Raw genomic sequence first — 22,098 nt, forward strand, 5'->3', positions numbered from 1 at the left:
AGGTTTACTTACTAGATGGGGAATGAGGCAGAACATAGATCCTTGGTTTATGAACCAGAGACAGGCATTTTGTAAGTAACAAAACTATACAGTTGCCCCAAGGTATGGTCTTCTTAACCTAATTGAAATTATTAAAATTACACTTTTAAAGCATTTCCTTCAAGAAGAGAAGGTAAGTGAATAAGTTACTCTATGGAGACCAAATTACAATAGTCAATCACAAGATTATTTGGACATAGCAGCTTAAACAGCAGCCTGAACATTATGTGGTGCTGGTAAGAAGAGGCAGGCAACGGGCTGTGATACAAACTCACAGCATGCCTCAGGCTTGCCCATCTGTTCCTGATCAGGGAGGAGTTTGCCATGGCAGTGCCAGTATCCGTGGTGGCACAACAGACTAGCCAAAACAACATCACCATCTCAAGAGATTCCTCTTCCATCTGCTTGCATTGATGACTGAGTGTTCTGCACTTGCTTTTGGCAAAATAGCACCCACATCCTTCATCTTGCTCTCCAGGCCAGTAAATTCCATACACTGTTACTTTCCTACCTTAACTCGATGTCTAGTACTTGACAGCACATTTGAGCAGCTGCTGTTTGGAGTTTGGTTTGTTTGGTGTTTCCCCCCTGCCTTTCTCTCTTTCCCCTTAGTTTGAGCTACATATTAAAACGTCAGGCAGTGGGTTTATTGGGCATGTGTAAAGTATCTTCCCTCTCAAGGCCTGCTGTCCACTTCTGAGACCAAGGCAACGAGTGACACAAGACCTGACTGTGTCACTGACCATGCAATAAAGTTCTGAGACTCCATCCTGAAAGAGGTCTACATAAGTTTTGCTGTGACAGCCTTATTTTCTGTAGATGCTTTCTGCGAAACAGTAAACACTTTGCTAAAGCTTATCTGCCACCCTCCAGAAAGAAAACAAAACAAACAAAAAAAAACCTAAAAATAAACTATCTCAGCCTGAGGAAAATGCTGACTGTAAGTGATGTAAGATAGAGATCAAAATCTGATTAAAAATTGCAACTGAAAGTAATATGTATAACACAGTAACAGCAGTTCTACAGAAATAGATAAGAAGTGCCAGGTAACAGTTATTTAAAAACAAAAAAGGAAAATTTGGCTGTATAGTTATATCTATGTTTAATAACTTTGCTTCTGAATTTGAACTTTCCAGTAGTATCTTACAAGTCTACTTCTCCTCATTCTGTATGTTGGTTTTCTGTCTGCTGCCACACTGAGGACTCATCCTCCTCTTTTATTTTGCATTACAAATACAGTCATCAGTGGTCATACAGGACTTCAGACATGGTTTGCCTTTGCCAGGTTATTCTGAGCCTGTTAGCAGTTTTCTAACCCATCGCTGTTTTGCCATTCACAACATCTTTTTCAGAGTTTGATTACAGTATTCCAAGAAGACTGAGGAGGGTTAACTGGCTCTCTTTTTTTCAGTTTTATTAGTACAGTCAGAGAATCACAAGCAAGAGACAGGGCACTCAAATCTGTTTGGGGGCAATTAGGATTTGCTTGTTTTTGGTGCTCAGAAGGAACAGTTCTCAGATGTATTGCAGGAAACCCTTTTCCTGTTTGTCTCTGAGCTTCTGCCCATGATCAGAGTTCTGGTCACTGGGTTACTTCAGACCAGAGAACATATCTTGTTCTTGCAACCAGAGCTCTTCCTTTATACAATTCTCCTTATCGCATTCCTTGCTCTCCTTCTGGAGCCAAACCAAGTATCCTGTTGTTGGTGGGTAAGAAATAATAATTCAAGAGAAATGATCTGATTTCATGTTTGTGCTACTACATGCTCTGGAACTGGGAGAAGGCGTTGAAATTCTCAGCCCAAGAGGGAGCAAAGTCTGAAGTGTGTCCTGGTGTCAGCATAGCTGGAATAACTATTCTGTGTGGAAAGACAGAGATGTTCCATTTAGCTGATTTTCTTTAGCTCTCCACCAGTTCACCTGTAGAGCCTGTCACCCAAAGCCAAAGCCGATGAATACTAAAGGCAGTTGTCCTGTGCTGTCTACAGCCCTCCTTATTCCAGGTCTGTGTGGGATTGCTCAGGCTGGCAGTGCTCTCTAGCCCTGTTCAGGGCATCTGTAGTAGGTACTGTTTACTGGAGACACTGCAATCTACAGGGGAGGTGTCTGAGTAAAGTGGGTACAAGCAAGGCAAGGACGGGGCAGCAGAAAGACGTGTCCTCCCATTCTGACAGGCTCTGCTGCTGTAACCAAACTCAGCAAAAGGGTCTAAATATACGTCAAGCACATATGCTTATGAGTTTCCCTTTCCAAACTTACCTCCAGGCCCAGCAGAGTGTCCGATTGTTTCAGAGGCATTATATCGACAGCAGATACAGGGGAAGCAGAAGCATCCAGTGACAGGCTGGAAAGGAGGATGACACTGACTCTGCATTCAGGTTCACCAGCTGCAAGTTAGTCCACCTTGTATTGCTGAAATCTGTAGCAGAAGGATAATGAGAGGCTACCAGAATGGGAACGCAGCAGGGAAGGAAAGACGAGTGTGTATATTTATTCCTTCCTATTTTTCTGAATAATGATAAAGATAGACCCTGCCTCTTGTACTGGAGACTCATTGCAATGAAGCCCTCACTGTAGAAGAGCTGTGACCCTTCTCATGTAGAACAGGAGAAGATACTCAGGCTCTTTGGAAAGTTTGATTTTCTGTGAATAAAGTGGCTTCTTAAATAAAGGGATGGGGCTGGAGTCAGAGAGACTGTCATTAATAACAGGTAAAGGGGCCTGCTGGTTTGGTACAGAAGCAGAATCTAAGCTGAACTGGCCAAAGAAAGTGTCAAAAGTTGTGGGGTTTGGTTGGTTTGGTTAACATTCAAAGGAATATATTCTTTTGAAGTTTGTCTCTTCTGGTTCCCTAGCAGTTCTGTCCCCATGCCAAGAGAGCAATCATTACCATGAAAAACATAAGAAATAGCAGGACCAAACACAGACCCTTTGCTTCATCCCAGGAACAGAGAGAGAGAGAGAGAGAGAGAGAGAGAGGTGCTTGGATTAGTCATGCTTTCATTCCCTTCCTTGACTGACACAGGTGCTGCAGGAACCTCCCAGTTTACACAGGCACAGTTTAAACTCTCTTCTCCCCCACACTTGTGGTCTCTGGATGGTGTTAAACTCTACCTGTCACTTTGATGTTGCCTGTAGCCTTGGCAATGTTGTTTTCAATCACACAGGTGTAGGTGGCATTAGCAGTAATGTTGTGCAGAAAGGAAACCACTTTCAGAGTGATGTTTTCAGCGTTCAGCTCGTAGCTGGTGTTGGCAGTGTGAGGGAGGTGCTCCCCGGCACCGTTGTCGACTGTCCAGTGCACGGTGGGTCGAGGGAACCAGCGCAGTGCTTCACACTGCAACGTGTCCCCACTGCTGCTGTTCACTACGAACACCTCGGGGATGCTGAAGGCTTTGGGAGGGAAAACAGGGAGAGAGTCAGTACAAGGCAAGTGTGTAGGAACTGGGCATGAGGTACCCAACTGTTTCTGCCAGTCCCAGAGATAGCCCTTTCTTCACTGTCTGGGAGGTGCTTCACATAGCAATAGGGCAGAACACATGCTTTTGGTAAAAAATGGGAGACACTGAAATGACACTGGGCAAATGTTCCTGTGACACCAACTCTCGTTACTGTCTTTCTGTGCCAAGATGGGCTCCCTGTGACTGATAAGGGGAGGGGGCTCTGCTGGGCCAAAGGAGGAGACTGGACCTGCAGAAAAGCAGCCTGTCTCATTCAAGAGCTCTGCTGGTTACTACTGTCCTGCTGTGGCTGGCGTTAAACATAGAGGACACCCCTCACACTGCTGGTACATCTCACCTCACCAAGTAAGCAGTCATCCATCCTAAAACTGCATTTCCTTGACTTGGAGAGGTCTGAGAGTTTTTCCTGTCACAGTTTGAGCTGTGGGGCAGCAATGCTGGTCACAGTGATGAGAGGGAGAGTGCAAAGACTGCAGACTGCAGGAGACCCTTAAGTGGTTCATCCATCAGTCTCCAGCACGAGGTGAGCCTTTGGGAGGTGACTTGTTACTGCAGCCAAATTCGTCTCACTAGAAGACTGAAGACCTGGTGGTTCCTAGATCTCATCTGAAGGACTGACTCTTCAATATTTGGAGAGCCATGAAGACTTTTTTCATCCTTTCTAACAACTCCCTTGGTTACTTAGAAACCTCCCCTGGAAGGTCATGGACTCACTGTACTGTGCCACCCCTGAGTTCAAGGGGTATGCTGGGACCTCAGGCGTGCCAGCAAAAGCCAGTCAGAGAAACACTAAGAACACCTACCTGTGCAGGCTCATGTTATCCCCATTGTGTAGTCAGTGTAACTTACCACAAGGTCATCAGGAAGGCCCAGAGGTGACAGAAATAGGTGAAACTATTCAGTGGGAGTGTACTGCTTTGTGCCAGCAGTGAATATGATGGCCAAGCCCAGAGGGTTCAGAAGAATTAAGCACCCCTTAGTGAAAACTCGTTTGTATCTGTGTGAGCTTTGAGGCTGACTCATAACAAGGTGAACAATTAACTCTGCCAAATATGTAATACTTCAGATAACTATGGTATGGGACGTTTGTTGCTTTGATAGTAATTTTTTAAAACTGAATGCTTTAGAAAAACAAAGAAAAATATGTTAAATAGGCTACAATTTTTACCACGCAGCACTTCTCTTGGCTGGACATTTATCTTAATTCTAGAGAGGAAAAGCTACCATGTTATCTTCAACAAGTATAAAATCTGGATCTTTATAAGATCAATTAGCTACTGCCATTTTTAGGGGCTATTTGTAGTTAGTTACATAGCTGGTAGACTACATGTGATTAATAGAAGAAAAAAGCATTAAATTAATAATCCTTTCTGGAATGAGAATGTCAAAAGACTGGGTAAGGCCATAAACACCCTTGTAAAATTAAGAAAAAGTACCCTGTTCCTACTCAGGGGTGCAGGGCCTGATGGTGGCTGCTGGAGGAGCGGTGCTGTTCCCAGAGCCTCCAGCATCATTATAACCACAGGTAAGTCCAACCAGGCCACATTACAGCATGTGTTTTGCAGCAGGGTTTTCTTCCTTGCACCCCTCACCTCCTGTCCTGTACTGCAGCACTGCTGCCCCGCTCCCTCTGGCTGTGGTGACAGAGCACTGGTAGGTGCCAGCATCGGAGAGCTGCACATCCCTCAGCTCCAGGGAAGCATTGCCGCCGATCACCTGGTCCGCAAACAGCGCCGTGCGGCCCCGAAACAATGGATTTTGCTCTTGCAGGTGGTCCTTCCCACCCTTGAACTCGTGAACCAGCCCAGCTACTCCTGCCTTGGCCCACTGGATCACTATGCTGCCCATCCGGATGTCGGGCTCGAAAGTGCAGTCCAGAATGCTGCGCTGGCCGATGTTCCCTGGAGACGTCAGCGCCATCACACTGATGGAGTGTTTTCCTTCAAGGAGAAAGCAAAGGTTATGAAAAGGTGAGGCAGGGAGTGTGAAGAAAGACCAAGCTGCCCTGCAGCTGTCAGGAACCAATCCCAAGGTTGGACAGGCGCTGACACATGGCAAGGACACCAGCAGCAACTACCAGTGCTGCTAGCAGAGGCTGCTCTTTCCCTCTAGTGGAATCCAAGCAGTTTTCTTTCATTTAAGAAAAAGTCAGCATTGCTCCTCAAGTCAAACCTTAAGCTGCAATCTTGAGAATTAACTTCTTCACAGAGCCAGGTCGCCTTTCCCATGCATCCCTTCCCTACTCATCCTCACTCAGTACACTCCAAGGAGGCTGCAGTTTGGCCAACACCGAAACAACATATCTTTGTTATCTCTGAGGGAGCTGGGAAATGTGCATCTCCTCCTACCTGGGAGAAAGAGCACAATATGTGCAGGACTTTCAGTGTGTTTGTTTAGGGCCCCAAGCCCAAGGATATTTCAGCTAATGCACCACTACACCTCCAGCAGCACAAGCTGCACTACACTTATCTAGCCTTTGTTAAAAGGTCATAGGTGGTACTTCCACACATGGCCACAGCCCACGCACAGGATGGACACACGGATGCAGAGGCAGGGCAGAAGTTCATCGCCCCACCAGTAACGGCAAGAAATCTGAGCAGTCACATACCTGAGACACCAAAACCAATGATCAGGGCAATCACCGCAGCCAGGATGATAATGACTGTAGTCATGCTATTTGGGGGAAAAGGAAAGGACAGCATTACTGCACAGCCCACTTCCTCCATGCCCTGTGCCTGTGGTGCCCATCTGCAGAGCTGCCAGCAGGAAGGAGGTCGAGGCAGGTAAGCCACAGACCTAGAGCCAGGTGGACAGGGAAGCACGAGACCACAATAGTGATGAACATTCAAGTGAGCACTCGACATCAAAGTGGGGGGGACCATGTGGTGGGAAGAGCCCCAAGCTTTGCCGTAGAGCAGCCAGCTGGTCCCAATGGAGGATGCTCCACTCTGCATCCCCTGGTGCATACGTAAGACAGGCAGTTCTCGCTGGTACTTGCAGGGGAAGAGTGAATCAGGGAGGTGAGCAGAGCAGACAGGCTACTGACCCCAGGAGACACCAAGTACAAGCCAGGGAGTGGGCAGAGGGGGCTGGAAATGGGAACAGTTTTTTGAGCTGGTCAGATATGAGATGCTTCATGTGCTCATGGATAATGGGCTGTTAAATGAGAGACTGAAGAGGAGAGGACCACTTGCCAAGCCACATGGGCAGAGCAGCCCTGCCAGAGATGAAAGGCAGCAAATCATGGTGTAGCACAGTTTGAGCCTTGCCAAGAGGAACCCATCCAGCACAGCTCCAGCTTAGACAGACTGAGCAGCGTGGCCAGATGCAGGCTACCACTGCTGCCAGTGGAGCTGTCACATGTGGTCATGGGCACATTTTCATGTGGACTGGGGGGCTGTGGCAGCAACCTCAGCTCCCCACCAGAGCAAGCCCTGAAGCAGCTCCCCACAAAACCCACAGGTACATCGTGGGACAAGCAGCTCATATGCTCATTTCCAACAGTCTCAGAGACTGCTCACAGAGCAGAAGCCCAGAGAGCTGCAGGAGGTCCTCACAGGACACTTGACCCATTCCCAAGTCTGAAAGGCACTGGAGGAAGCACTGCAGGAGGCATGGGCACCAACAGTGGCCACTCCACACTACTGTCCAGGGCTGCCAGCCCAGGGCTTGTTTTGCTCCACTGTTCACAGAAACTCTTGAGCTGCTGCTTCCAGGCTGAAAGAGGTCATGGTCCTTCTGCCAACACAGAAGCAGCTGCTCTGCTTCAACAGCATTTGCTGGCTTGCAGCAGACTCTTTCCCAATACATGGAGCAGCCTCCCACAGGAAAGCCCAGCAGTGTTCATACAAGCACAAACTGCTCCCACCATTACTGTGTGCCTGCATCAGTCACTTGCACAATCGAGCCTTATTTGCCTCAGATGCCACGATCATATGGCTGATACGGAGCTCTAGGGAGCTGCACCGTGTGAACAAGCCTCTCCTGCAGGGAACATCAGGGGAGGGAGGAAGGGAATATGGGTTGAAAGAGGGCATGGAAAGAAGGGGAGATATTGGAGAAGACTTGCTTGCCCTCCCACTGTCTCCCTTCCATTCTCATTTCTAAAACCAGTGGAAAGTTTCTGAGGAAGCCCTGTCTGCACACACTCAGGGGAAGGGATCAGAATAATGTATTTCACCACAAGTATGCTCTAAATCCAAAAAAGGGTTCATACAGCTTCATATGTACATTCACATCTGTACCAAGATCTCTCTGCCTAGATGTTCTCAGAGCTGGGAGGTGTCACATATTTGACTCTCTCCCCATTCTCACCAGTTTTCAGTCATGACCAGAGTGGGCAGCAGTTCTTCACTTACTGGTGTCCTGGAGCTGCAGTCACAGCTGACACTATTGGGGCAGAAAGCAATGGATATTCTCCAGCCATGGGCATTGGGCAGCTGGGCACCCATCAACAGCCACTCCCCTGGGGGTCTGTGGGATGGGGACTTTGACACCACCCTCAGTTCCCAGTGCCGCTTCAGCAGCCTGTGGGATGCTGCTCTGTGTATCCTGCCCTCTTTTCCATGTTCCTGTTCCTGATCAGCCAAAATTGGAATCAAATCAGAATCAAATTTGACATAAAATTCATTCATTCCCTGCCTGAATGCTGCTGAGCACAGCCTGGGGACAGGGAATGGCTCACAGCCTTGCTGTGACAAGCAGTCTTAATATTTCAGATCTCTAGCTCTGCTGGGAGTAAGCTTTCCCTCAGGAATGGGCTTAGATGGTAAAAAAAATGGAAGAATAAGAGACTGAAGGTCCCCTGCCTTCCTTCTTATATCAAAGTTTGCTGTGGGAAAGAAATAGCATGGCAGAGATAACCTAAAGGGGTGGAGTTTCCATTCAAATATGCAGCTAATGATTGCAGAACCCAACTTTTGTCAGCACTTTAGTTTTATTTTTTTAGTGTGGTTTTTTTGTTTACTTGGTTGGTTTTGGTTTTTTTTTCTGAAATCAGTAGAAATCTCCCCCTGCTTCTCTGAAACTTCCTGGAAAATTCACCCCTCTCTCTGGTCTATTTCTGTATTTCAAGATTAGCCTGAAGAGGCAAGTGTCCCTGAAGAATCTTTCTCCTTCCAGGCACCTACTGCTGCCTGGCTGTGTGCAGGAGCCAGGGGCAGGCAGAGGAAGTGGTAGAGCCAGAGAATGGTTCTCAGAGCAGCAAGCATTTTTTCACACCAATCAGTTATCGCATTTCCCTGACAAAGGGCGGCTGAGCTGCCTCTTGAGAATAACAGATGGTTATTGCATGCATTCCAGACACATGAGGAATATGATGCCCAGTGAGTATTTACACTGTGTGACATTGTGTCTACTGGTCACTTCGCTATTGTCAGTGAAAAAGTGCACATACCATTACTATTTAGTTCTTCCTTGATGTTTCATGTAAAAAAGCTCATGTCAGACAGGTCTCTTCTGTTCATGTGGACTGTCCTTCTCCCTACTGCTATTCAGCTCAGGTGCGATGGATACTCATAATAGCTGAAACATTTTTCACCCAATAAATGCTATCAGGGCTGTCTCACACACTTCACTGGAGCATCCATCTACATCCAGTCTGGAAAACCCACAGCCGGGATTAAAAGATGCAGCTTGTTGGTGCCTCTGTTCAAGCAGTGAGGTTTGGATGCAAGCTCGGTCCACAATCACTGGAGACTGGAACAAGTTTACCACTTTACCCATCTGGTGGGAGTTATTTTCAACCAATCAGGAGATAAGGATATTAGATAGATACTTCTATGACTTTCACCACAATACATCTTTTTCTAACTGCAGTTCATCAGGATTTGGTCAACAGTTCCAAAGGAAACGGGTTCATTGAAACAAGAGGCACAAACCAGTTTGAACATCTTCCCAGCTCTTACTCCTGACCCACACTGCAAGGAAATTTGTGGAGGACAGCTTCTTTCTCCCCACAGCATGCTGAAGTGATGGCAACATAAGCAACTGTCTGAGGACCAGGAGAAGGAATGGGCTGCTTTCTTCAACCCCAACCTACAACAGCAGGAACATAGCCTTTCTTGAGCCACTGATACCCTAACATACCACAGCATTCAATCCTGAGGTAGCAAATTCTAGCAAATGCACAGTTTCTAGGACACACATTCTCACTACAGCTGATGACCTGTACATGGGTGTCTGATAGATACATGGACTTGAAGATTGTATAAAAGAAGCTGTACAGGTATTTAAATGAGTGCAAGTATAGTCAGGCTACAAAGAACTGCTGTCTTGAAAGCTCCTGGCAGCAGGGTGATACATCCCAAGAGTCTGAAAAATGCAACTCCCTCCCTCCCCTCTCCCATAGCAGGTCCAGATAATACCATACCTCCAGAAAATGATCTGGCCTTGGGATGCCATGGTCATGGCATCTATGAAGAGAAGCCAAACACCTGGTGCCCGCTGGTCCCACACTGTTCAGCCAGCCCCTGTCCTTTGCATGATATATTCTCCAAAGCTGTCCTGCTTAAATAACTGAACTCAGCTAAGGAGTGGTGAGCCCAAGCAGTGAACTCTTAGGAATGAGGAAGCAGTGAGCATCTTGACTCACCCCACCAGGGCAGTCAAAAGCAGGGAGGCCTGGTTAGAGACCTCCTACACCATGCGTTTAAGAAACGTGTCTTAATTTAAGACAAAACATAGCACAACTCGTAATTTGGTAGCCAGCTAATCCGGGGCCCTAACTGCAGAAGTCTCCCATGTAGATCCACAGCTTACCCATCGCTAGTCATGTCATACCCAGGACTAGCTCAGGTCTCCTCACTAAAATCTCCAATCATGCTCTTGGCACTGGGCAGAGAGGCCCTACCTGCCTTCCTAGTGGCCCTCCTGGCTCCATTCACAATGCACATCTTCCCCTGCCTCTCTGTGCTGGGCTAAGAGACTCTTCTGGGCTCAGCAGTGCTGTCAGAGCCACACAGATTTGGCAGTGCCCCCTCTCCTGACTGTTGTTTAATTCCACTGAACTCCTTCAAGCCAAACTACTTCTCCTCCCCGAGGCCAGCTCCTGCTGCTCTCAGGTCTGTCATTATGGTACATATCAGAGCATGTAAAGGAAGGAAACTGGGCCCTGAAAGACCCTGCAAGTCTTTCCCTCTGAGCTTGGTCTCACCCAAGGCTGGGGGCAAGATAAGTGGCTCTTGGGCATAAGAGGTTGAGAAGGGCAGAAAGCGCAGAAAAGGGAAGGCAGCTTGCACCCCATGTTCAGTCTCTCAAAAGGGAACCCATGTATCCTGCCACCTATGTCTGGACTGTATTCCAAGGAAGATGGTAAAAGGGGGGATATTTGACAGTCTGTAGCTGTTTCTAGCAAGTTTGGATGGTTAGTGAGAGTGAACAGCTTTCCCATGCAAAGCTGAGAATGCCCAGAGGAAGTGGGAGCAGTCCAGCAACTAAAAAAACCCAAACTACTTTCTTTGCAACAGAGGTTAAAGTCAAGACCAACCAATATTGGTCTGTGATGATAATCTGAAAAAAAAATCCTCATTTATTTTTCAGTGTGGGTAGGAAGGACTGAACGTGGGTCAGGGCCCAAGATGTTCAGTGGTCTGGAGGAAGCATGGGCCCAAGGATCAGACTGCAGTCACTGTCCTTCATGATACAATTTGCTTCTTTCTTCTCAAATAATAATTCTGTCAGAAGGGTTCCCCGGAATAAGTTCACACCTTATTTCAGTGTCACTGGATTGCTGCAGGAGCTATTGGTGAAGGAGAAAAAACAGGAGAAGATAGAGTTGTGGCAAGCTGACCAGCAGCCAAGTTTGACAGATCATTCAAGAGTGGTGAAGGCAGCCAGAGCACTGGAAAAGATGAAAGCTGTTCTTGGGATTTGCCCAAAAACATTGAACATGTTTCCAGCCTTGTGATCCCACATCTGTAACAATGATGTCAAGAAGTGATTGAGAAGCACCAGAAATAGGAACATTAGTGGTCCGGAAGGAGGAGAGCTTGACACTGCTTTATCAGCTCTACCTGTCCTCAGCCTCACCTGCCCTTGAAGGGAAGCTGGAAGCAGCAGCACTCAGAACAAGCCCTCACCTCTCAAAACAGGGAGGTGGTGAGCCACCCTTCTCTGGAAACATACGAAGTTCTCTACACTGCCTGTGAGCCACTGGCAGGATCTGTCCTGACGTGGCACTCCAGACAGTAAGTGAACCCTTGTGAATCACCTCCTGCTATGGGAAGGTCAAGAAGCCTGTCTGAGCCAGATTCTGCTCTGTTCCTGAGATCTTCTGGGACAAACTTGGTGGCACAGAGCTACAAATGCAGCCACGTCACCAGTGTGGTTTGCCTCTCTGAGAAGGGAGAGATATCCCAGCATGATACTTGACTCTGGAGGCACCCTACATGGAGTTTTTCAGGCTGCAGACATCCTTTTGGGTTTTCCACAGTCTTTTTTCTTGCTCATTTTACTTCCAGCTACACTTTGTTTTCCCTACTGAGGGAGTAAATCCCTCTTCTCTTGACTCCCAAAACCCCTCTTCGTGTTCATCCCCTTTTTTTTTTTTTCCCCACAAATTTTGGAGACAGGCAATTTTATCAACAAGAGCTTTGGTCCTGGAAAAAATATCAATATCTACCAGTGCAGTTCTGTCAGCACTGCATGTATATCTGTCTTGAAAATACCTTTGTTATCTCAGGGACCAGCTGGTCAGAAAAAAACATAATATAGCCCAGCAGACTGACTACACCTTCTGATCTACCACCTGCCCCAGGCTATTCTCACCAACAGAGCATTGGAAGCCCATCTTGGGCTGTTGGTATATCAACATCAGTAGGATGTATTAATTTGCAATGTATTCTGAATTATGAAGACCAAGGGGAAGGACTCATTGCAAACAATGGGAGGACACTCACACCTAAACCCCCCAAAATGACCAAGGTCATTAAATGTCTTTTCTGAACATGATTCATGAAGATATCCTCATGCACAGCCCTGTTTGCCAAAATACACAGTGATAGCCAGTCAGTACTTTATAATCTCTGAGACTGACTGAGCTTTCAAGTTTAACAAAAAGAAAAAAATCAATACCAGGGCTGACCCTGGCAGGATTAGTACCCCATGCTGTCCAAAACCTACTCTCCCCATGTCAAATGTAGAGCTGCAGTTCCCTGAAGAGTTTATATGGTCGCTGGTGTAATTCTCACAAACAGCTTCTTGGAAAATGTCAGCGACAGGGTGTGTAAGGGATACCTAATACAAAGAGAAAACACATTCCACTGTCTGAGAGGACTAGGATGGTTTCAGACAGAAATTATGTGCCTAGAAAGTAGTGCTGTCCTTATGTGTTCCCTCTCCAGCACAGCATGTAAGCTCTGAGAAAAAGCAACACACATATGGGGGGTGGGGAAAAGAAACAGAAAGACACAGAAAATGAGGCATTTTGGTTTACATCACATTCTGTATGGAGCACTGACTCTGCACATAGCAAGAATAAGAATGAGTTACTGTTTGTTCCCTTAAGGGTTAACTCAAACTAAACTTTCACTTTGAAATTTCAGAGTCAGCAACTTGGGAGAATTAAATTGCCTAACTTGGAGATTTAAACTGCCTAACCTTCCCTGATTGTTTGACAGCCCTTTCTGAATGATTAATGGAAAGTTATAAAAAGGATTTGCATAAGGATATCTATCTCCTTTGCTGGGAAGAAGTTCCAAAACTGGCTTTGTAAGAGGATTGACAACAAATAAGAGACTTCTAAGGTTGAGCAAGCAAACAGACAGCACAGGTTTCTGCTATTTACAAGCCAGCTATTATAATCCAGAAAGCAAGAACCACTCCTTGCTGTTGACACTGGAGCAGCATTCCTCTCCCCAGATGATCAAAAGTCAGACCTTTGTCCTCAGATCCCTGGGCAGTATTAGGATCCCCTAGCAACACACACCTATTGGCAAGGTTACCCCCAGGGCAGTAGTGTTCCCAGTCTCAATGACACCATTGTGTTTTGTAAAGGAAGGTATTCAGGGTGTCTGCTTCACCCAGACAAGCAGCAGTCAGCAATCAGGAGGTTAGCAACTGCCCTTCCAAAGAAGTTCGAAGTTTGTCATCACAGATACCATTTCCCTTCCCCTGTGGAAAATGGGATTGTAACAAATGTGGATAGAGCCTTTCCCAAATCTTCATTTGCAAAGCCTAGCCATGATGATGATGGAAAATGGGACAAGCTCTCCTTGTAAATAGAGCCTTGCCAAGGCCACACAAGCCAAATCCAGGGGTTTTACTGTATTCCATTTTGTTATGCTGCTCTTGTCCAGTTGCCCCAGTTCAGGACAGACAACTGCAAACTTGCACCTGTTGCTCCTGCTGATGCCCAAACTCCAAGCCAAAGGCCCTACTGATGCCCCCACCTCTTCCCCTGGTGAGCTGGGTACTCTCCAGGCTCCCACATCACTGCCAGCAGCACTATGTCCCACACCATCTCCATGGAGAACATACAGACCAGGTGGATGATACACTAATTCCTGTTCTTATCAGTGCCATGAGTTTTTCTTGGACTTTTTTCAGATACATAACTAACCTGCCTTGCTCCTACTTTGCAGGGAGGGTATAATGAGACTACAGGTTACCCAGAAAAAGTATAAGAGTTGCAAACACAAGAGCAGCTCCCAGAAGCATAACTGTGCTATATGCACACATCCAAGTCTGGAATCCAGATGCATATCTAGGGAGGCAGAAGCCATATTCAGGCTGCCAAGCCTTCCCAAGGCATGACCACAAACCCTTCTGAATGTGCCCCAATGAGCAGCTTTGGCCTCATCAAGAAGGACAGCTTAGGCTGTCAATCCTGCAGAATAGGACACATCTTGAACCCCCTGTGAGGTAACTGTTCAGGCTGAGTCTCCCCTTAGAGCATGGCCCCATGGGCCACAAGTCCTCAAGAGTGTAGGCAGCAGTACAAATCCCAGAATTTGCTTCTGTTCAAGCAACAAAATAACTTTGCAAACACACCTCTGAGTGGAACATAAGGCACAACTTTATTTTCCCTTATCCCCCTTTCTCAGGTCACATCCACCACAACGTAGTTTTCTGGCAGCGAGGCTATGCAGTGATCACAGGGATCCTCTTGGTTGGTGCTCATGCAGCAGCCAGCAGCAGCGCCCTGGGCTCGCAGGAGCTCACCTGGCTGCTCAGAGCGCCACTGTCCTGAGCAAACTCCTGGATGACGTGTCACTGGGTGGCCCACCCAGACACTCTGAGCTCTGCTTCACTTGTCCACAGCACGACCAGTGGTGGCAGCCAGGGTGACCTTTGTGTCCATGGCCACAGCCTTGGTACCCACCTGCAAGAGAAGAGGCACCAGCAGCTCAACCCAAAGTGGGCCAGAAAATACCAGTGTGTTATAGGCTTTGCCCTCAGGACTTCTCTAAAATGGAGAGGTGCGTGCTGATGAGAACACAGCATATTCAAGGCCAAAATTGTCAGGGCTCCATAAAGAAAGAAGAACACCCAAAGGGGACTGCCCTGGCCCAATAGCTGCGGAAAGCTGAAGATTTCTATCCCCTTCCCTGTTGAATAATCCAACATGGACCTCCAGAACCCCATGCCAGCTGCTAGTAGCTATGGCCAGAGCTAGATACAGACCAAGCGCAGAAAAAGGAAGAGGTCAGATCTATACTAAAAACATGCAAACCACAGAATGACACATGCAGGTTAAGGACTGGGAAGCTGGTTGGGATTAAACAAATAAGGGAGTTGAACTCTTGTCCTAAACAAGGAATGAGGCTTCTCCAGAGTCCAGAATCCCCCCAGACTTCTCCAGAGTCCCCACTGTGTGACACAGACCACAACCTCCCAACATGCCAGCACTGAACAGGAATAGTACAGAAGCAATGCTGCTCAGCCTCACTGAGAAAGGCTGCCCCACCTCCTGCACAGGTCTCTGTCCATAGGATGTGCTACAAAGACTTTAGCGTGTCCTGCTGCATTTCTACTGCAGCAGTCACACATGTATGTACAGTTCATCACAGTCTTGGTGCATGGGCAAGGCAGGAGTTGGGCCAGAGTATCGACTCACACCCACATACACTAGGGAGGACAACAAATTCTCCAGATCCCAGCAGTGTGGGGAAAGCTGAGCACCCACCTGGCATGGTCCCACCACAGGCACAGCGAGCAGCTTTCTGCCCTCCACTTGAGCAGAACGTGCAGCAGTGGAACACACCTTGGTGCTCACGGAACTTGTGTTTCACCGTCAGAGTGAACGGAGAGCCCTGCCGTGGACAAGCAAACAGAGAGATTGCTGTACTGGATGCTACCAGATCTTCTGACTGCATTTTCAAACACCAGCTGGGTGATCCTGTCAGTCACAGACCACCGAGTCCAGTCTTAAACTGCTATATAGTAGAGGTAATCCTTAGAGAGATTTACAGCAAATACTTAGAAAAGAAAAGCAGGTAAAGAAGAAGCAGTGCAAGAGAAACAAGAAATGCTACCTGCACATGTTGCCCTTTCACACAGACGCAGACAGCATACAAGCCTGGCTCCTCAGGGCTGTAGGAAATATAGTAGGTCCCATCACCATTATCACACACTGTTGGCTTGACCGCACTGCAAACAGAGAGAAGTCCAAGAAGTCAGTGACTGGCAGAGAATTGCTCTAAATGTGAACCACAGTTTGGCCTAGATTTGCAGTCAGCTCTTCATTCAGCAGCTGCGGGTCTCAAGCAAGTTTGAAAGGATATATGAGCCATGCTCAAGCACTGAGTGGCTTTTCACACACCTGCTACTGGAAGCTGCAATAACCATACAAAGGAAGTCACACAAAGCTAGCTGTGCTGCAAGGATTTGTAGCACACTGAAAAGGCAGAAGATGACACACAGCACACTTGAAGGTCAGATTATCCCATCAGATAAGAGCCCGCAGAAATGGGGTAAAGTCACAGCTTCAGCAAGCAGTTACCTCCAGAAAAACCCACTAAGAAGACAGGATATAACAGGGCATGTTTGAATCACTTCAATCACTGTCCCAACTACATTGACCCCACTCTTCTCTTCAATGCTCAGAGCAGTTCTAGGTCCCTGCTGGTAAACACTCCCTTTTCACAGTGAAGCTTATTGGGTTTCACAAGGAATCCTTGTGAACAGAGTGCCAGGAAGAAAGCATCAAGTTACTTGAGGACTGGTTGCCTGCTCCAGAGAGAAGGAAAGAGCTTTCCACAGACAATTATCAGGTAGCTCTGCATAGAGAAAGGTATTCTTGCTAATCCCCACTAATTAGTCTCTCATTAGGCCCCATGAGATGACAGTTTATAACCTGTATTCCCCACCCCCCACCATTTCACATCAATACAGCTGCCCACATAATTTCCTGCCATGAACTGTGTGGTGATACTTCACACTCTTCTGCAGCTGTCGTGCCTCAAAGCAAAGCCAGATAGCTTTCAGCAATGGATGTAGCAACTGCACACACTCAAGAGCAAGAAATTGTGTTAGTGTGGCCACAGCGACCTCTACCCTGCCAAGTGAAATTCACCCTCATTCACACGCCTTCCTATGTTGTATGTGCACTTAAGGAAGGAAGGTACATTGGAACAATATTCCCGAACAACGATGCTCTATTGATAAGCATCTCAGCAGCCAGCACTGCTTCTGTGTGCCTTGTCAACACTCCCCCATAGCAAAGAGTTTTAGCATCCTGTCCCTTTATTTTTTATCAGGTCATCCCACCAACAGCCTTCCTGGAACAAGTTCCAACAACTATAAAACAGAATAGATATATTTTGTCATTTTCATTGTGGAAACATGAGCTCAAGTGCAGCCTTTCCTGCTTTTGCTAGAAAACCTCCAAACACGTTAAAGTACTCAACGCTTACAACTATGGTAAAAAGGACAAAGTCACAACACAGATATTTTCTCCAGAACATGAACTAGGCACTTCCATCAAATGTCAGGGGCTCCTAAGCTTGGTAAACTGTCTGTCTGACTTGGGACAGCCAGCCAGGGGTTGCGATGATTTATGCTTATTAGGTGTTACCAAAAGCAGGATCCCTGGGTGTCTGCTAGTAGGAGTGAGAAGGAGCAACAACTCACTCTGGCAGTGTCTTGCAACACCCACTGAGAGCTGAATCCTTTCAGAAGCCCAAATCACTCAAAGACTCAAGACATATCTGAGCCAACACTGTCAAGCTCTACTACAACCAGTAGGAAGCACTGCTATACATCTGGGAAGAAGAGTAGTGCCTTTTCCTCTACAGATTCTGACCCACATGCTAAAGCACATCCTCCCACCTGCCTGACCAAGGAGGGAGCCAGGGCAAGGGAAAAAGAAAGGCAAACCCAGTGACCAGGGAGTTCTTGGGTGAAATACCCACCAGTCTCTCTTGTCCTTGTGGGTGATGGTGACCTGCACAGCCTCTCCTCCTTGCCCCATCCGCTCCCCCGTGGTGTCATTGCAGAGCAGGGTAAAGCCAGCCCGCTGGTTCTGACGGGCACTGTGGAGACCTGCAAGGCAGAGACACAGGACCAGAAAGGATTCATATTAGCCATGGCTCCCACCTCCCACCTATTTTGCAGTGTTGCAGCCCCATCAGAACACAAACAGGACTTGGCTTCTGAGGTGTACAGATCCTCTCACTCACAGGGAAAAGTCAATATATGACTGGGTATCAGGAAAGAGTGGAAGCCATAGGCACTGAGAGATGTTTAGCAGGTTTAGCCCGGAGGTCTGTACGGACCAGTGTGACCCTCTTGCCTTCACTCTAAGCCCAGCTGGCACCTTCCCAGAAGGTCTCAAGATGCACCATACAACACGGAGGGAGGAGGAACAGCCCCACTGTGCAGTGTGGAGCCCCAGAGACCCTAACACTTAAAGCTGGGCATGGAAGGGATCAAATGAGCCCTAGGTCTGTCTCATCTGCCCTGCACGGGCCATTACTGACCAGAGCTGGCTGCACTGTGGGCTGGTCTGAACATTATCTGTTTGCTGGCTCTACTCCAAGTCCTTAGTAAGCAAATATCCATGAAACCATCAACACCAGTTATTCCCACAGCAATCTCAGCAGAAGCTGTAATGGGAATGAACCTACTCGCTTAGCCACAGAGAGGATCTGCCTGGGCTCATGCTTCAGAACACCTTGGGCAAGTCCTGCTATTACAGGTGCCATTCTCATCCCCTGAGTGAACTGTGGTCTTTGGCTTCGGTTGCTCTCCTTGCACCTTAGCCCCATGTTGAGGTCAGTGATGGTGTGGAGAGCAGTTCCAGCATGCTCTGTACATCTGGATGAGAATAACTGTCTCGCTCCCTCCCCAGCACAGCTCCCATGGGCAAGCAATGCAACCTCTGACCCTAGTCAATGCCTGGATAGCAGGGAGCCAACAGTGCCTTAAGCTGCACATGATGTGTGTACAGAGAGCAGAGAGGTGACTTCAGGGAGCGGTGCAATCCCATTCAGCTGCAGCACAGCACCCCCTTACCTTCCCCATGCAGGGTACATCTGGCTGGATCAACCACTTTATTGAGAACGGCCCCAAAAACTGCATAGCCACAACACTGCCCTGCCCTCTCCTGGGCAGAGAACTGGATTCTGTCATCCACGCTGGGGTGGGTGCTGTAAGCAACGCTGTTCAGCTTTGTCAGACGGCTTGACACCACCCCTTTGGTGATGAGGATCTCCAGATCGGAGCCGCTCATCAGCAAGTGCTCTGTGAACTCCACACCTGTCCTCATGTCCAGCAACAGCTGCTGCAGCTGAGCCTTCTGCAAGTGCAGCAGGTTTTCCTTCTGCACCTTCAAGTCCTCCAGCTGCTTCAGCAGCCGGTCCCGGTGCTCTTCAATCGCTCGCACATAGCCACCGGCAAACAAGCAGATCTCTGTGGCCACAGCCTCTGCGCGGCTGCGGACGGCACTGCCCATCTTATCAATCTGGCTCAGCACATCCTCCAGGGTGTCCATGTGCTGCTGGGTGTTCTTGAGCAGCTTCCGCAGGGCGTCCCCATGCCTGTGGATGACATTGCTGGTGAAGTCATAGGGGTGCTGACGGTGTCTGCCCAACACACACTCCTGGCACACCGGCTGGTCACACTGCTCGCAGAACAGCCTTAGCTCCTCTGTGGGATGGGAAGGGCACAAGAGAGGCTTCCCGGCCTGGCTGCAATCTTTGCTGTTCTCCAGCTCCATCACAGCATGAGAAGCTGTCTTCTTTTGTCTCCTAGGAGGGAGTAATCAAAAATCACTATATGCATCTTGGGTACAAAATGCAAACACAGAGGCCCTTTGCAAACGCCATTCTGTACAGGCTGCAAGTCATAGTACACACTGCTCCCTCCTGTCTCCACTGAAGGACTTGTGCTCTCCTGAGTACAAGGATCCACACAAAAGAGGGCAGCATCTGCAAGCAGCTCCTTAGGGGTTGCTCTCCCTGAGCCTCCCCGACAGCCTGGCGAGCACTGTTTTCAGACACAAGAATCGTGTGTTTCACCATGGCCACACATGGGCCAGTGAAGATGGGCTGTCAGGCTGCTAAAGCCAGCAGCCATGGATGGAGCCTGACAGAAGTGGGATAGTCACAATGATTCCCACAGCCTGCTGTGTCAAAGGCAGCTGGAGGGCGGTGAGCACTGCAAAGTGAGAGTTGGCAGGAGATGTCTTAAGAGAGAATCACTCACCAGCAGTCATTTTTGGTGAGGAACGGGAGGTACCAGGCTCCTCAGCCATCAGCCCAGGGATTTCACTAGCTTTAAATTTGCAAAGGCAAGTGAGCCCTAATAATCCTTAGAGGGAAAATCCAGTTCAGGCCACTGCTAGAAGACAGTCTAACAGTAAAACATTTAATATTCCAAAAGTCGAACTCCATTTCCTTCTGGTCACCAGGTGAGGTCCTGCTCAGAAGAGACCAAGGATAGGACACAAAGAAGCTGTTATAACCCAGACATCCACCATGTCACAAGGCAGCACCAGAATATTTCTATTTTATGCTATTTTGGGCACTAGGAGCTAGTTATTGAGCAGGATATAAAACCTTTCCCTCCTTCCTTGTCTCCTGCACTAGTGACTTGTGGCAGTTGCAGTGGGAGCTCCAGGCCATAAGCAAAGCACTCCAAGGACCAAGCTCTACAGAGTTGCTTTGGCAACCTCATCACAGGGCAGAACACGGCCCTTACACTACTCCTTTTCCTTGCCACTAATCTCCCTTGGGTCCAGCATATTTTCAAAGCCTTTCTAGCATTACAACCTTCAAATTTACACTTCCCTGATTTCAGCCTAAGATCTCTCTCACTTATCCCAAGGAGCACAACCATGGCACTCAGATGCACAAAAACCTTCCCTACACACCAGGAAATAATTTCAAAATGGTTTTCCTCAGCCCTTGTTCTAGTCTGACATCAACTAAATAAAGTGCAAGGCTGTAGATGCTAGTGGGGAGAAAAAATGATAGCAGTAAAAAGTGGATCATGGAGACAAATTTTCTACAGTTTATCCCTTCTGCAGTTATTCCTGTCAGTGCAGCAGGCTACTATTCAAGGTCTGGGTTTATCACTCTTCAGCAGCTTGCATGAGGTATGAGGCATTAGCTAATCGGAATGGTATGCTGAAAATTACACCCAGAGTGGAAAGGTAACTTGGAGCCTAAGCTATTTTCCCTGCAGGCACCAGTATCTGCAGGGGGGCAGGGCAGAGAGGAATATGTCTGTTCTTTCTGGGGTAAGAATTTGCTAATAAAGTGGAAAGGAACTGCAAATGTGGAGAGAATAGGCTGAGCTGATTAACCCAGGCTGAGGTTTCCCTGTCTAGTGTTGCTGGGTGTTTTTCTGACCTTGCCTGTCACCTTGCTTCAGAAGGCCATTCAGGCTTCCTATCAGTTTTCTTCTACAGTGCTGCCTGTCCTCTGTCGAGCTTAAAGGCCACTGCAGCCGCCTCCTCTTCAATTCCTAGCTCTGTAGCAGTCACCTCTTCTTCCTACAACAATTCCTACACTACCTAACAGGCAAGCACGTGGGTTGATCATCAGCAGGTACCAACCACAGTAGGCAGGACTTCCACTTAATTTCTTTCACTTTGTCTAAGGGTGCTTTTACATATAACTGCAGTAAATGTTCTGGAGGTGGAGGGAGGCGGGCCAGCAGCTTAACTTCCCCATTTTCCCTTGGAAGATGTGCCTTCTCCAAAGTGGGACAGCACAACACATGAAGCTCTTGTCCTGCTAAGTACTCTGCCCATACCCACACCTGATGGAGCCCCATCAGTCTCCCCGGAGCCCAGTAATACTAAACTGAGATGCAAAGGAGCATGTGGACACCACCATAGGGAAAGGGTGGCCTGATTTTGGACTTAATGGCCAATTATAGGTCTGATGGGCCTACTCCCAAGAAGTTCAAGAAGACAATGCTCTCAAGCACATGGTCTGATTCCTGGGGCTGCGCTGTGCAAGGCCAGACGATGGAGTACGATCCTCGTGAGCCCCTTCCAACTCCAGATATTCCACGATTCTATGCTAGCAGCTACCCCGCCCGAGTACAGCGCATCCTCCGGGAGGGGGTGGTGGGCAACAACCCGCCGAGGACTGAACGAGCTGGGAGCCGCCGGTTCGCAGCTCTGGCTCTGCGCGGGCCCCCTTCCCAC

General features: G+C 48.0%; 2 protein-coding genes across 2 annotated transcripts; both read right to left on the reverse strand.

The window, feature by feature from the left end:
• Positions 1 to 2,336: 2,336 nt before the first annotated feature.
• VTCN1 (V-set domain containing T cell activation inhibitor 1) lies at positions 2,337 to 9,917 on the reverse strand. Its single transcript, XM_008922583.2, has 5 exons — positions 9,871 to 9,917; positions 6,109 to 6,173; positions 5,093 to 5,440; positions 3,154 to 3,432; positions 2,337 to 2,458 (listed from the first exon to the last, which is right to left on the reverse strand). Exons 1-5 carry the CDS (start codon positions 9,906 to 9,908, stop codon positions 2,337 to 2,339), a joined length of 852 nt encoding a protein of 283 aa, XP_008920831.2. The 5' UTR covers positions 9,909 to 9,917.
• A 4,579-nt stretch (positions 9,918 to 14,496) lies between these two features.
• TRIM45 (tripartite motif containing 45) lies at positions 14,497 to 19,765 on the reverse strand. The gene is made up of 6 exons (XM_029960639.1): positions 19,761 to 19,765; positions 18,954 to 19,687; positions 17,852 to 17,981; positions 15,974 to 16,088; positions 15,625 to 15,751; positions 14,497 to 14,820 (listed from the first exon to the last, which is right to left on the reverse strand). Exons 1-6 carry the CDS (start codon positions 19,763 to 19,765, stop codon positions 14,669 to 14,671), a joined length of 1,263 nt encoding a protein of 420 aa, XP_029816499.1. The 3' UTR covers positions 14,497 to 14,668.
• Positions 19,766 to 22,098: the final 2,333 nt, after the last annotated feature.

Source organism: Manacus vitellinus, unplaced genomic scaffold (assembly GCF_001715985.3).
Source record: "Manacus vitellinus isolate BGI_N305 unplaced genomic scaffold, ASM171598v3 scaffold_28_pilon, whole genome shotgun sequence".
NCBI classification, from domain to species: Eukaryota; Metazoa; Chordata; class Aves; order Passeriformes; family Pipridae; genus Manacus; species Manacus vitellinus.